The 16,139-nt window shown below is 40.2% G+C and overlaps 1 protein-coding gene across 1 annotated transcript in view; it reads left to right on the top strand.

Moving 5' to 3' along the window:
• Positions 1 to 2,978: 2,978 nt before the first annotated feature.
• The window catches only part of STMN2 (stathmin 2), a 61,234-nt gene continuing 48,073 nt past the window's right edge, over positions 2,979 to 16,139 (top strand). Inside the window, exon 1 of the mRNA XM_007114196.4 lies at positions 2,979 to 3,116. Coding sequence (XP_007114258.1) covers positions 3,098 to 3,116 — 19 coding nt within the window. The 5' untranslated portion in view covers positions 2,979 to 3,097. The remainder of the gene's footprint in view (positions 3,117 to 16,139) is intronic.

Below are 16,139 nucleotides of genomic sequence, written 5' to 3'. Positions count from 1 at the left end.
CTTTATCTTTTATTTTTCCTTTGATTCAGCAGGTTAGAACTGCTCCAGCTCCTGTAGCTTTCTATCATTCAGCAAGATGTCCATGGAGTTAAAATGTCTTACAAGTTAATAGGAGGTGAAGAAATTTATTTCAGCACCAAGGAGAGTACCCTGTTATTTTCAAATGGGTTTATGCATTCAAAACTGCATATTACTCATGAGGCTAGAAAGAAATTTTGAAAGGTGGTTTGACAGAAAGCTGCTAAGAACTTATTTCATTCATGAGAAAAATTCTAATCATTTCTATAAAATTAAAAACTTGCCAGAGTTTTGTACCTGTACATGATTTCAACAATGCATTATTCTTTTAGCTTTAAAATGCAATGGAATTAGAGATTATTTGTCTATTTTTCAAATGTCAAAACCACAGATTCTGGATGGACTTAGATTGAAGGAAGTTTCAGTGAAGTCCCAGAAGAGTTAAATTAACAGTGATGCTCCATGATGCAACTAGAGATTACCATACTAAGTGAAGTAAGTCCAAAAGACAAATACAATATGATATCACTTATATATGGAATCTAAAATATGACACAAATGAACCTATCTATGAAACAGAAACAAAATCAGGGACATAGAGAATAGACTGGTGGTTGCCAAGGGGGAGGGTCGTGGGAGAGGGTAGGAGTGGGAGTTTGGGATTAGAAGATGAAAACTGGTATATATAGAACAGATAAACAACAAGGTCCTATTGTATAGCACAGGGAACTATATTCAATATCCTGTGATACACCGGTCAGAATGGCCATCATCAAACAATCTACAAACAATAAATGCTGGAGAGGGTGTGGAGAAAAGGGAACCCTCTTGCACTCTTGGTGGGAATGTAAATTGATACAGCCAGTATGGAGAACAGTATGGAGGTTCCTTAAAAAACTACAAATAGAACTACCATAGGACCCAGCAATCCCACTACTGGGCATATACCCTGAGAGAACCATAATTCAAAAAGAGTCATGTACCAAAATGTTCATTGCAGCTCTATTTACAATAGCCAGGACATGGAAGCAACCTAAGTGTCCATCAACAGATGAATGGATAAAGAAGATGTGGCACATATATACAATGGAATATTACTTGGCCATGAAAAGAAACGAAATTGAGTTATTTGTAGTGAGGTGGATGGACGCAGAGTCTGTCATACAGAGCGAAGTAAGTCAGAAAGAGAAAAACCAATACTGTATGCTAACACATATATATGGAATCTAAAAAAAAAAAAAAAAAAGGTCATGAAGAACCCAGGGGCAGGACAGGAATAAAGACGCAGAACTACTAGAGAATGGACTTGAGGTTACAGGGAGGGGGAAGGGTAAGCTGGGGCAAAGTGAGAGAGTGTCATGGACATATATACACTACCAAACGTAAAATAGATAGCTAGTGGGAAGCAGCCACATAGCACAGGGAGATCAGCTCGGTGCTCTGTGACCACCTAGAGGGGTAGGATAGGGAGGGTTGGAGGGAGGGAGATGCAAGAGGGAAGAGATATGGGGACATATGCATATGTATAACTGATTCACTTAGTTATAAAGCAGAAACTAACACCCCATTGTAAAGCAATTATAGTTCAATAAAGATGTTTAAATATATATATATATATCCTGTGATAAACCATAAAGGAAAAGAATATGAAAAAGAATGTGTATATATATATAACTGAGTCACTTTGATGTACAGCCGTAATTAACACAACATCGTAATTCAACTATACTTCAATAAAAAATAAATTAAAAAAAAAAAGCTCCATGAGAACAAGTCCTAAAATCTTTCTCACTGCTCTATCCTCAGAGCTTGGCACGTGGTAAATGCTCAATGAATATTCATGTGAGTCAAGTAAGAAAGAATGAATTAATGAATGGCATTCATTAAGTGAGTAGGAAGGAATTAAGGAATATCTTGTTTGTAAAGAATCACTTTCTGCAACTGGTCTCAGAGATCCTCACATTGCTCAGCCTGAAACATGGACACATCTTTCTTTGCCCTGTATCAATGGTGCTCTGGATCTCAGAAAAAATCACGCCCCAGATCATGCCTCTCGGCTCCATTAAGCTTTCAGTGTAAAGGGTTCTCCTTAGAGCCCTGGAAACGTCACTGAAGTTTCTATCCATGTAATCCTACATCTCCAGGGTAGCATGGCATCCACCCACCTGTGGCTCCTCCAATGCTCAAGCCAACCAGTGAGGCTGGTTCTGCCCTGTTACCAGTCGAACAGGACCCAGGCACAGAAGGCTAACTCTCATCCTCTCCCACAAAGTCCCCAGGTAGACCATAACTACTTGTCCTTATTCCCAAGCAACCCAGGCAGCCCCTTCCTTCTGTGCCAAAAGTAGAAAGTATCAGGCCTTGCTCTACTGAGAGATCCTCAAGAGTCCAGAGACATCTTAGTTTAGATGTGCTAGGAGACAAAGGACAATAGTGCAGTTCTCCTCTGAGTTACCACCATAGCCAGACATGAGGTCACCCTGAGAGACTAGACTCTACCAGAGACATGGCCAAAGGTGAAAGAGGAAACATGAACGAGTAAAAACAGTGTTGAAACAAATGTTTCCGACAGTCAGCATGGCATGAAGACTTCTCAGGCCTCTGAATCCCTTTCCTTGTTTTATGTCTATTTGTTCAATGAAACACGTGCAAATCAAGTCAAGCCTCCAGGCTCCCAGGTAGGTACAGCCCAGTTCTTAGCTCCTAGAAGGATTCTGGGCTAAGGCTCCACTCTACTTGGACTGTACTATCAGGCCCCCAAAACGGGGGGAGCTGCCAGGGAAGGACTGATTTCCATTTCAAACTGCATTCTGGTACTTTGTACTCCAGCACCATTGGCCGATCAATATTTAATGCTTGGAGATTCTGACTCTGCGGGAGTCATGTCAGGGGACCTTGGGAGCCAATCTGCTTGAGCTTCTGAGTGATAATTATTCATGGGCTCCTGCCTCTTGCTCTTTCTCTCGCACGGTCCCACTCTGCAGACTCAGTGCCTTATTCAGTCTTCTCTCTCGCTCTCTCCGCTGCTGTAGCTGGACCCTCCGCCTTCGCCAACGCTCAGCATCTGCACATCCCTACAATGGCTAAAACAGCAATGGGTAAGGCATCGCGCCTCGTTCTTCCTCGGCTCGACCTGGAGCCCCACCTCTCACCCTCTCTCTTACAGCTTGGAAGACATTCGGAGATATTTTATAGAGGAAAAGACATTACTGTTAACATAGCAATCGGGAAGGATGGAGGCCGCTCTGGGGTTTGAGGGAGGGCAAAAAGGGGATCCTTGGAAATCTAAAGCTAAGGGTTGTTTTTTTTTTAAGGTGGAAGCAGGTAAGTTGCCGTCCCATGGGTAGCGAATTGATTCCGTTTCCATATTTAAAATTAGGGCTCAGTCGTGGGGGGAAGGGGTCTACTCTAACTATATGCCTTAAATGGGGTTAAGGGACATTTTGGAAAGTGCTTTGTAACATCCTTTATTTCTTCTCTAGTTAAAAAAATAAAAGAAAAGAAAGAAAATAGGGGAGAGGAAAGGGGGCGGGAGAAAGGAAAAAGAAAAATGCAAAGTCAAAGCGGTCCCATCTAGGCTGTTTGAAAGATGGGTGGAGACGAGGGAGGCGGGAGAAGAACCGGGCAAATGTATGGCATTGTCTGGTCGGAAAAACTGATAGTCCTGGGGCGCGGTGCGGAGAGGTGAGGGCGCGGGGCGGGGTTGGCGGTGGGGGGAGACCTACACTCCTTTGTTTTAGGGAAAGGGAGGGGAAGGAGAGAGGAAGTCGGGAGGGCGCGGAGGGCGCGGGTGGGCAGCTGCAGGGGCGGGGAAGCGCGCGGTTGGGGAGGGGTGGAGGGACAGCGGTTTCGCAGGCTCTGGGGTGGGGTTTCTTTGTGTGAGGACCAGCCGTCCCGGGGGGGAGGCACCTGCAGCGCCGGGCACACAATGCGGACGGCCCCACCCTTTGCGGAGCCGCGCTGGCGCCCTCCCCCTCCCCCCTCCCCCCAACCCGGTGCCGCGGAAAGGGGGCCGGGTGCCGAGCGCAGCGCGACGCCCAGGAGCCCAGCCCTGGGGAGACAGCAGCGCCACGCCCGGAGCCTCGCGCTCCCGACTCCCAGCCTCGGCTTCCGAGTGAGACCTGACCATTGCCCCCGCCTTCCCCACCCTGGCCTCATTGTTCCGTTTTACAGAGGGAAGGGGGGAAAAGTGGGTTAACATTTTTCTTTTCAAAACCACATTACATAGGGTTATTAGACATAAACGCGATAAAGCCTTCTTTGAACTCATTTGATCGTTTGGGGGAAAGCTTCTGGAACCTAGATACGAGTATACATAATAATACAGACACAAAAGAGGTCAAGGTCTTAAATTGAGCCAACTGAAATATCTGTTTTGTAGGTCAGACAGGGCCAAATATGGGCAATTTTCATAGGTTCAGCCTGTATCGGAGAGACGGTCGAGACGCAGAGACCAAACGAGGTTCCGGGTCCAGGGCCGCCATCCCCAACGGGTCTTGCGCCTCCAGTGCCCCTCGGTTCGGCGCTCGGTGGCCCCGGGAGAAACAGGCAGGGAGGGACCCGAGGTCGGGGGGCGGCTGGAAGCACCCCTTCCGCGGGACCCGGTGCGGGATGCGGAGAAGGGGGAAAGAGGCCAAAAGGGCTCGCTCTGGTCAGCTCCGCCCTGCCCCACCCTCCCAGGCGGAGCCGGAAAGACCTCAGGCTAAGATACTGGGCAAGGAAAGGGGGCTGGGGAGGGGCCCTAGAGCGGTCTGCCGTCCTAGAGTCCTTTTCTCCAGCCCCGCAGTCCAGAACAGTCCGGGCGCCCCTCGATGTGCGCAGACAGCGGGCGTTGCTCCGAATCCCAGCGCCGAGCCCCTCCCAGCCAAGTGCGTGGCTCTGCGGAAAGGCCGGCTCGAGCCCCGCCCGGCCACACAAAGGCGCGGCCCCACCCCAGCCGGCCGCGGGACCGCAGAGGTGACCCCTTCCCAGGAGCGCGGGGAGGGTCTCTTCTCGCCCTCCCACAGCCCGTGGAGCATGGGGCTGTTTCCCGCAGCCGAAGCCCACGGCCCACGCCCTGTTCTCCATGCCTTCCTGGGTGGAGACCCCTTGGATGGTCTCGGTAGGAGAGACCCTCGCTCCTGGAGCGAGGGCCTCGGCCCCACCCATCCCAGCTGGGGCCCAGACCCGACAGCCGCTGGCCGGATGGGGGCGCACGTGGCGAGCCGGCGAGTGGAGCGCAGCCAGCCCTGCAGAGCCCCGCGCCGCGCCCTGCGCTCCCCTCCCCAGGGCTGGGCGCTCGCCCGCGTGGGTGCAGCCGGGAGACGGGTTTCTGCGCAGTGTCCTGAACTACCCCGGCCTCCCGCGGTTCGCGGTTCGCCTGGCAGTCCGGCAGGGTTCTGAGAACGGGGGATGGGGGCTCCCTCGCTCTGCGCTCTGCACCTCCACCGAGAGGTTTCTGCTGCAGGAGGGCGTCTGCAAACTCAGCAGCATTATTGCTGTTATTTTAAATTATTATTATTGTCTCATGACTCACTGGCCATATTTGTTCAAAAGGTTTGAATGACTGCATTTGAATAAGAATTAACCCTTGTGCTCACTTTTCTTTTCTTCCTCCTGTTCCCCACCCCCCTCCCAAAAAAAGAATGCATTCCTCCTTTCATTTTACGTTATAAAACAAATACATGTTCGGTTCCTGTAGGGACTTTGTACGTTCATGTGGGTCAGATACAAGTGCAGGTGCTTGCTTAGGGCAGGGCTTGTGTGCCAAAGATTGCTGGAAAATTCTCCGCGGAGAATTGTTTGTGGTCGCAATGGATGAAAATATCCGTATATAATTGAAATATTTTGATCTTCACCTTGTAGTCCATAGACCCTATCTATAAATATATATAGGTTATGCACAAAAATTTTAACTTTTTGTTTTTATTGCTAAACTCTTCTTCCAATTGCTGATTCTTGATACCGACTCGATTCTGCACAGAAACATGGATGGTGAAATAGCCACCACCCCATTAATAAAAATCCCACCCCAAATATGACAAAGGCAAGGGCCCTTTCTGCCATGAGTAAGCAAATCATGAAAAGAAGTACAACCTCTGCATTATTAAAATAATGGATTTTGAAGTCATTCCAGTTGCAAAGCATAATCAGTTAATCACCAGGGCGGGAGTTTTTTCCTGATTCATTAAACAATTATTGTATTCAGCAAGATTGTACTAGGTGCATATAATATTCCCTGTTATCTTCTCCAATGAAGTGGGCACCTTATAAATGGATATATAAATAACTAGAAGTGTAAAGAGGAGGATTTTGTCAAATTTTCAGGATAAAATTGAAAGAGAAATAGCAGTAGTTTATCACTTAATGTTATATGCATAGTTCGTACCAGGAGAGTAAGCTGAGCCTGCAGTAAGCGTTACTGACCCAGTGTAGCTCAAGGCAGGTAGCTGGTTTAATGATATAAATTAAACCACCGGGTGGTGGTTGTCTACCTACGCATGGTAAAATTCTCTGAAAGAAAATAAATTTTTCAATGATAATTATCAGTAATTATTGGATTGGATGGTTTGTCATATTAAAATACACAACTTTAAAGTTAATTAAAATTAACCATGGTTTTGTGATGTGACTTACCAAATAATTGTACTAAATTATTCTAAGGGGGAAGGGAGTTTTTTTATTGTCAGAGCAATTGTCTCTGCCCTTAATCATTAACAGTTTTAGCAGAATTGTATCTGTTGCATTAAAAATACTTTTACTTACTTTCATATTCTTTTAATTGTTAATGGATAGATCGTGGAATAAGCATTTAATCATTTGGCACAATATATTTACCTTCAAATAACTTGTTCTCAATGGTGAAATGCTGCAGGAGGCTACATTTTCCTCAGATTCAAGAAATGTCCTCTCAGACTGTCATAAAGCCAGTTCACACAATAAAATAGCTTTCCTCCCTGTAATTTAGAATCAAAATAGTTACTCAATTCTGTGAATATTTAGTAGTAGCTATTAAGCAGAGTTTTAAAGTTAAAACTGTATAATTTAAAATGAAATGGAAGATAAGTCAATTACATAATTAACTGAGGATTTTTGTCATTGATAAATCCAAACCATCTTTAGGAAAATTCCTGATTTGTTGGTCACTGGTATTTTTTATTCCAAGCGACTATACACCCACCCCAATAGCTCAATGCTCACACAGGCTGGATGAAGCTGGCCTCAGAGCTGGTGGCTACCTGCTTTGGGTGTGGCCACCCCAAGCTGTTATATCTAACTCCAGTTCACACCAGTTTCCTCTGCGGTCTTAGAAAAACACACATTATTCTGTTGTCACAGAACCTGTGACCTTATATGAAGAATGCAAGAAATTTTCCAGGCAAGGAAAAAAAAACGGAATTAGCCAGTGACCCAGATGTTTCCAGAACCAAGGCTTGGAGTCTGCATTAACGTTTCACCCCACTAGAGGGCAATCAGGTTCTCCAAAGAAGTAGATGGATTTAAACCCTGTTCCAAATACTTGCTATTTAAGAACGTCTTTTATCTGGAGCATTCAGTTGCTTATTGGATAAGTTAATGCCATGCTTAGCCTAGTGAATGAAAAGGGTTTGTACACTTTTTCAAGGAGACGAGATGAAATGAGCCATGTTCATAATCTGGAAGTAGGTGTGGGTCCTGGTTAATTATTCTCTGATGATTTTACTTTCTAGTATCATTACCTTGTTACTGTAATATCATTTATGTTATTAGGGGGTTTGTAGTGGATAAATAGTATACGGTGGTCAGTAGTAATATCAAGATTATATAGGAACAGAATGTTTCAATGTTTAAATAAAGGAATAATTAAACAAAAACATTGTTTAGTTATTCATTTATTTAAAATGTGCTCAGTGTTGAGGACATACCTGAATGTCACTCACCACTTCCAGAGAAATGTCAAGTTATTAGATAAAGCAGGTAGATACAATGTGATACTGAGAGGGGGCCCCCCAAACTGGCTGTTACTCTTTTTCCCACTTCCTGGTTTTTTTTTTCCATTTAAAGGATACCTTTTAAGCCAAATCCAGTGTGATTTCAGCTTGAATATTTAAATCTAATGTTATGTCAGCTTTCAATAATTATTGAGTACCTCCTTGTAGTTTTATTATTTAGTAGACAATTGATGTTAATTTTAATGAAATAAGAAGAAATAGATAAGCATAAACTAATTTTTAGGATTATCAAAAGTGGATTTTTTAATGTTTGCAATGGTAGGAAATTCTTTTTCTCTTATATGTCATGTAACTATAATCCAACCATAAAATATTTAATAGGTTCATATTACTATGCTCCCCAGACTTTAATGTGCATGTGAATTACCCTGGATTTTCATTAAAATGCAAATTCTAATACAGTAGGTCTGGTTGAAGCCAGATATTCTGCGTTCCTAACAAGCTTCCAGAAGATGCCGATTCTAGCCATCAAACACATCAGTTTAAGCAATATAAAATTGTGATATACATGTTCCTCCCACCATAAGCTCTGGCATTACGTCTTAACATTCAAGTCTGTGGCAATCTTTACAAAATATTTCACCTCCAAACTCATGTACTTAGGGATTTTATTCCTCTGGGAGTTATGTGTTCTGTGCCATCATTCTCTTTTAATTGGATTTTTTAAATATATTCATATTGCAGGATTCAGCAAAAGACCTTCAAGAGAAATGTGGAAATAAGAATTTGACTCTGTTTGGGGGGGGCGGTGTGTGTGTGTAAGAAAAAAATGAATGTGGCTTGCAGCACAGTTGAGAAGGATGATAAATCAATACTGCTAGTTTACTGTCATTTACAAAACAATGGGCAGAACAAAAAGTTCAATTCAGAAACTTTTAGTTATGGAATATCGTGCAAAAGTCTGTAACCCCATTTACCATATGGCTAATTCACTGCAAATACTCTACATACTAAGGAAATTAACACAGAGGATTGAGCAGCACTAAAGTTGTCTCTCAGCATATCCCATACTTATTACTTACCAAATTATCTAACAGAGCATTTCTTCCTGGATACCACATGAGCAAATTATTAATAATTTATTGAGTATGGCTGTATATTTGAAAACAGATTACGTGTGTGTTTTCTGCTTACTTAAGCCAATAAAGGACCTCCATTATTCTATACTAACTTTCTAAGAAAGTCAACCTAGAGGTAAAAAATGGGTCTTCAGGGAGTATCATCAAAGATGTACTATGTCAGTCCTGGCATGCAGTGGGTGGCTGACCCTGCAAACATCACCACATCTCGGGAAATGCTCTCCTGCAAAAATGATACTATGCATGAAATATCTCAAATTAGAAATTTACCGTTTCCCGAATAGGGCACCAAAAACATGGTCCCAAATAAAACTGGCCATAGAGATCATAGGATATACTGGTTTTCCCCATGAAGTTGGATTAAGCCTCAAGGTTATCCATCCCTTTGTTCCTGATGTTTTTAACTGTTCATTTCAGGGTCTCTCAAAAGCTAGGAAACTTTCAATTTTGCAACTCCTGGTACATTTAAAAAGGAAGAAGACATGCTCAGACAGCATTATAAAAGTAATGTGTGTTTTAAATGTTTAATCCTAGCAGTCTGTTGTAGCCGTATGTATACTTCATTTGGAGATAACAGAAATTTAAACTAGTGGACCCTGAAAAATGAGGCAGAAAATTTTCCTGACTGGTCCTTCAATCAACAGTTTTCCTGTGACATTGCTTATTTTCAAGGATCATTTCTCTGGCATAGAAGTAAATTTCAGAGTGTCTATAAGAAGTTACTTTAATTTATTGCTTTCATCCTTATATAGTATATATAACATGCTAGGCACTAAGCGCTTTACACATATTAGCTATGTTCATCATCCAATAATCCTAAAAAGTATGTACTATTACAGATGAGGAAACTGAGGTGCATAAAAGAGGAATGACTTGCCCAAGGTCACACAGTTATTCAGATCCAAAATCTGAACCCATGCCTTCTTGGCTCCAGAATCTTCGCCTTTAACCAGTACCCTTAGACTTCAGAGGTGTTCTCATCATGGGGTTTGAACCAGTGATACTGCTATTTTGTTTAACAAGCCTGATGGTCTTATCCTTTCTGAGCACAGATCCACCTTGAAGATGAAATACCTTCAAATTAATGACTATTTTAATAGCTAACCTGGGGCTTATTAAAATAATTGCCGAGATTTAGGCTTTTGGTGAAAGAGAGCTATAAGACCTTGGGGGCTCTAATGTATGGAACCACCTTGCTCTCTGAAGGCTCAACTAAGAACACAGCAGGGACTTCTCTTGTGGACACAGTGATTTTTTTTTCTGGGAAAAAAGAAGAATTCTTGACTTAATCTAATCAGTATCTTCCGGTTGACACATTTCAAAATGGGCTCTTAGCTGGTTCCGTAGACCCTAGATGTTTAATCTTAATATTTTGTTTTATGAAATAAATCTAGAGCTAAAAGAGAGATACAGCCATGGCATTCACATTTAACATAATCATTAGATATCACTTCAAGACTTTCTCCATCTTATTACCTCAAAAGCAGACACTCAGGCAAGAGGGATCTGTGAGAAGGCTCTGACTCCCTTGCAAAACATTTTAAATTATCTTTTAATAAAGAAATCAGGTCCTGTCATTTGTCAAGGAGACATTTGCAGTAGTAAAACCTGTGTTTATATAACCCATTTTTATTAGTCATGATTAAGATAACATTTTGTGTACATTTGTTCTCACAAAACACTTTTATGTGAATGTAAAGGTTAATTAATGCATTTCAGCAATCATTTTGCTAGTCATCTGGAAATATAGCTTCTCTAGGAATTGTACTTAAGAAAAGAAGCCACACATTATACTGTAAAACCATAACAAAATTTTAAGGTTTTTCTCATTTGCAATTTTGTTGACCTCCAGATTAAAATATTTAATACTTTGAAAAATTATAAGATTTAAAAAATTTGTTTTTGTGATCAAAAATAATTACAGTTCTTGTATAGTCCATTAGATATAGTATTATCTGGAATTGATTTTTTTAATTGTAAAGCAATGCCTATAAGTGTGCTTATTTAGCAGTTATTCTTCTGGAATAATTGTACTTTGGATGTCAGAATTTGTACATCATCCATTAGCACAAGTACTTAGTATCACAATAGATGATCAGTAATATGAATCTGTCAACCTTTTAGTTGTATGTCTTTATATCCGGAAAAGAAATGGATGAAATTCATCTAAACTTAGTTCCACAAATACTTGTACAAGAAAGCATTTTAAAGTTTAAATTTTCATTGTACTCCCTGTTTCAGAAGATTTTTTTTTCTATTAATGGCAGCCATAAAATTTAATTTCCATTCAACAAAACTGCTTACAGTAAACCTAATAACAGTCTTTCAGTTTGGGCTTCCTAGTAAATAGAAACCTAACTCACATGATAAAGCTCAACGGTATAAAGCATTTGACTGTTGCAAAACTGAGACCAGAAAGTCACATCAAGATATCACTTGTGGGCTTCCCTGGTGGCGCAGTGGTTGCGCGTCCGCCTGCCGATGCAGGGGAACCGGGTTCGCGCCCCGGTCCGGGAGGATCCCACATGCCGCGGAGCGGCTGGGCCCGGGAGCCATGGCCGCTGAGCCTGCGCGTCCGGAGCCTGTGCTCCGCAACGGGAGAAGCCACAACAGAGGGAGGCCCGCATACCACAAAAAAAAAAAAAGATATCACTTGTTACCACTTCCAGACTCTAATGGGAAGGGGCACCAACCATCTCAGGCAATTGAACAGCAGCTAGAGTTACTGCAGCCTGCCTTGGAGCCCTGCTTCAGAACATAATTGTCTTTACTACTGCGGGGTTCTGTTTTGTTCCTGACACGCTAATATCTACTGTTGTTTTTTAAGTCTTAACAGCTTTATCTGAGCAGTGCCAGTTTGCATCTTTCTCATAGTCATTGTTCAAACACATGACAAATTACCAGAGTTGATTCTAGCCTTTTCATGCACAGATTACATGATCCAAGACTCCTGTCGCTTTAAAAATCATCTTTTCACTCTATTTCTGACCTAATCTTTACTTTTAGAATAAAAAAAAAAAAAGGAGCAGATAAACACAGAAGATTGAAAACCTTCAAAAGAAAAATCGGATAGCCTGATCTATCAATGTGGGACCTTGTAGTTCTCAGAAAATACTCACCTGTGCCATACTGTTTAACCTTCTATAATCCTTATGAGATGGGCATAGTATGCATGTCACTCTGTTTAAAAATGAGTAAGTTTAAGCTCAAAGAATTTAGTAAAGTTCACATGTGGTAAGTTCTAGAGCTAGGGCCAGAATACAGGTCTAACAAAGATACATGTATCTATGTATACATACAATATATATGTGTGTGTGTGTGTGTGTGTGTATATGTAATTTCACTGATACGTGGAGTCTACAAAACAAATGAACAAACAACAAAACAGAAACAGTCATAGATACAGAGAACAAACTGGTGGTTGCCAGGGGGCAGAAAGAGGAGTTGGGCAAAATAGGTGAGGGAGACTAAAAGGTACAAACTTTCAGTTATAAAATAAATAAGTCACAGGGATGTAATGTACAGCATAGGGAATATAATCAATAATATTGTAATAACTTTGTATGATGACAGATGGTAATTAGGCTTACTGTGGGAATCATTTTATAATGTATAAAAATATTGAATCAATATGCTGTGCACCTGACACTAATACAATATTGAAGTCAATTATACTTCAATAAAAAGATATAGATATCTAATATATATTAATATAATATGTATTAGATAGGATTAGATTAGATATATATATGAATGTATCTAATATATGTTACATCTATATTAGATATGATAACATATAATAAAAACAAAACTAATAAAATGTAGCACTTTCTCCTGTCCAGTAACAATATGCACAGGTGAGGAAAGGCACACACTAAGTGGGTTTACCTTCAGTCTAAATGTATTAATAGTTAATGGCATTCGCATAGCACAGGGATATCAGCTCGGTGCCTTGTGACCACCTAGAGGGGTGGGATAGGGAGGGTGGGAGGGAGGGAGACGCAAGAGGGAAGAGATATGGGGACATATGTATATGTATCGCTGATTCACTTTGTTATAAAGCAGAAACTCACACACCATGGTAAAGCAACTATACTCCAATAAAGATGTTTAAAAAAATAGTTAATGGCATTAACTGCAGTAAAATAGATTCAAATACCAACTTTGTTGTGAAGCCTATGCTAGGTATTGTAAAAATATAAATAATCATGGTCCTTACCCTTGGAGAGTTTAGACTTTTGAAGAGAACAGGACCCTGTACATACAAAAACAAATAATAACCAGTAATAGTAGCTTGTAACTAGAAATAGAAGTCTCCACCATTTTAACAATCTTATTACACTACCCTACAATATTATGAGGCAGCATATAATGATATACTAAGACCATCAATTAGGAAGTACAGAGAACCACTCAAATGCTATAAGAGACCTCTAGCAGATAAGAGGTGAATGTGGGGATTAGATGGATGTAATTTTCAATCTTCCTCCACCTATTCACTAGTTGATAATCCTTGAGTGAATTATCATTTCTGGACTGCAATTTGCTCGGTTATATCTCACAGTATAGCTCAGGTATAGCTCAGTTATATCTCGGGGAAATAAGACCACCTAAATTACACGGTTGTTGTCAGACAGAGAAAGAAATACTGTATAATATTACTTATATGTGGAATCTAAAAAAAATACAAATGAACGTATATGTGAAACAGAAACAGACTCACAGACATAGAAGATAAATTTGTGGTTACCAAAAGGAAGAGGGAAAGATCAAATTAGGGGTATGGGGTTGACAAATACAAACTACTATGTATAAAATAGATAAGCAATAAGGATATACTGTATAGCACAAGGAATTATAGCCTTTATCCTAGTAACCTATGATGGAGTATAATCTGCAAAAATACTAAATCACTGTGCTGTGCACCCGAAACTATTATAATATTGTAAATCAACTGTACTTGGATTTTTTAAAACGTCACATGGTTGTTGAGAGGATTAAGTAAGCAATTCAGTGTTAAGCACTTTGTAATCCAAAAGAGTAATTCCCTGACACCCTAGATGGATGACGAAAACACTAAATAAAAATATTATTTTAAAGTAAACAACTAAATTCTTATACTTTGTAAATTTCTACATATAATAACGTATCTACTGGAATTACTTGGAATTTAGGAAATGAGCATCACTCAATAATTCTTTGTGGTAGAGGGAGAACTGATGTGATATTTATGACACAGCGGCCAATATAGAACACCTCCAAGATAAATCCATTCCAGGTAATGCCAGAATTAAAAATACATTTCTTTTGCATTTATTTCTCATCTCATGCTTCCCTGTTATACTTATATATCTCATCCTCTTTCAAATACGTATATAGCTTCAATAAAACTAACCCTTCTTGCCTATCCAGTAAGCCTCATCAACTTAAAATGTCACATTCAGTAGAAATAAATAAAAACTGATTCCAGAAACATTAAAAGCCTTCCCTCACGTTTCTTGGAGAGCAGGAAAGGGGAAATTATATCACATACCACACACATGCAAACAGTCTCTTGTTCCTAAAATATTCTTAACCCATCAATTTCACCCAAATCTCACATCACTTGACTGTTTCATAATCTCTCATTTCTGTTTCTCCAGTCTCCTCCCTGCCTGGAACTCTCCTGCTCTCCTACTTCCATTTTCAACACATATCCTTCAGCTAGATCTTTTCTTTCAGGGATAACTTCAGGTGTTTCTTACCTGGATCAATTTAGCCTTGCTACTCTCCACCCATTAGTAGATAAGTACAACAAAAATACTAGAGCCAAACAGTACAAAAAGAATATTCCTTAGATGACTGTAGTAAGAAAAAGGATATAGATACTTAGAGTTTAGTATTATTCTCCCAGTACTCATGAAAATAATACGTTTTCAATCAGTAGTGTTTCAGGTACCGATCAGTAAAACACTAAAATGTTACTGGAATGTCATTATTAAAATAATAAAGATATGCTGAGAAATCAAATTAGCATTCATCTGACATCTGACTTGACAAAGGCTTAAGGGAGCATAATTCTGCTATAAAAGAGCATTACAACTATCTTGTTTTGCCTCCAAAATATCATTTCATATAAACATATGGTACATAAAGTTGGAATTATATTTATGACATAATTACAGGCATATTAATAGAAATATGTTTACATTTACAAGTATAGTCCTTTTTCAAATTAGATACTGTTGATAATAACAATCTACATATAAAAATACCCAATATTCATATTTATAGGCCATAAAATGCAGATGATAAGATATACTCCTACTTTCTCATAAACATGAAATAATGACAAAGGAGGAGCTTTATATGAAAGCATCAATACAATTTAAATCCTCACGAGGTCACAATATATTGCAGTGGGTAGAAGAGTTCAGCTTTAAAGAAAATGTAGACATTCTTTCATTTAAAAAAAAATTGAACAGGCTTCCAAAATGCCTAACCAAAACACAATGGTAGAAAGAAAAGAACTGCATCTCTTCTATCAACCAAAAAGTTGGTTTTAAAAAAAAAGCTTAGTAGTAGAACAAATAAAAGAAAATGAAATTCAGTATCTAGGATGAGAATGTTTTCTAAGTTCAGCATTAACATTGAAGAAATATTGAATTATGCTGCTTTGAAAGAACTGGATTCCACTTGGGAGAGAATGATGAACTTTATGACCTGATTGCATAGCTGAAGAGAATAAATGCCTACCCACTTTTGCAAAGGGACAGTGCTGCTGACAACAGATAGCCAACATTTTATCACTTTTGATAAATTTTAGTCGTGAATGGTGAATACATAGGGTGAGGACGGTCAGCTAAGAAGTCAAATAGGATTTCTCAGAATTGCTTCTGAAAAAGCTTTGTTCTGCTTGAGACAAAGAGTAGCAGGCTTTGCAAGGCAGCCTCAAATCTAGCTTTCCTTGATCTTTCTTCCTGTGAACTCTACAGGTTTACTGTCTAACATTGAGCTTGGGGATTAGCCACATACCTACTTGCAGCACCTTTTTGTGGTCATAATACTTCCCATCATTTATTGTCCCCTACTA

This window comes from Physeter macrocephalus, chromosome 15 (assembly GCF_002837175.3).
Source record: "Physeter macrocephalus isolate SW-GA chromosome 15, ASM283717v5, whole genome shotgun sequence".
NCBI lineage: Eukaryota > Metazoa > Chordata > Mammalia > Artiodactyla > Physeteridae > Physeter > Physeter macrocephalus.
This window is presented reverse-complemented; position numbering and strand designations above follow the sequence as displayed.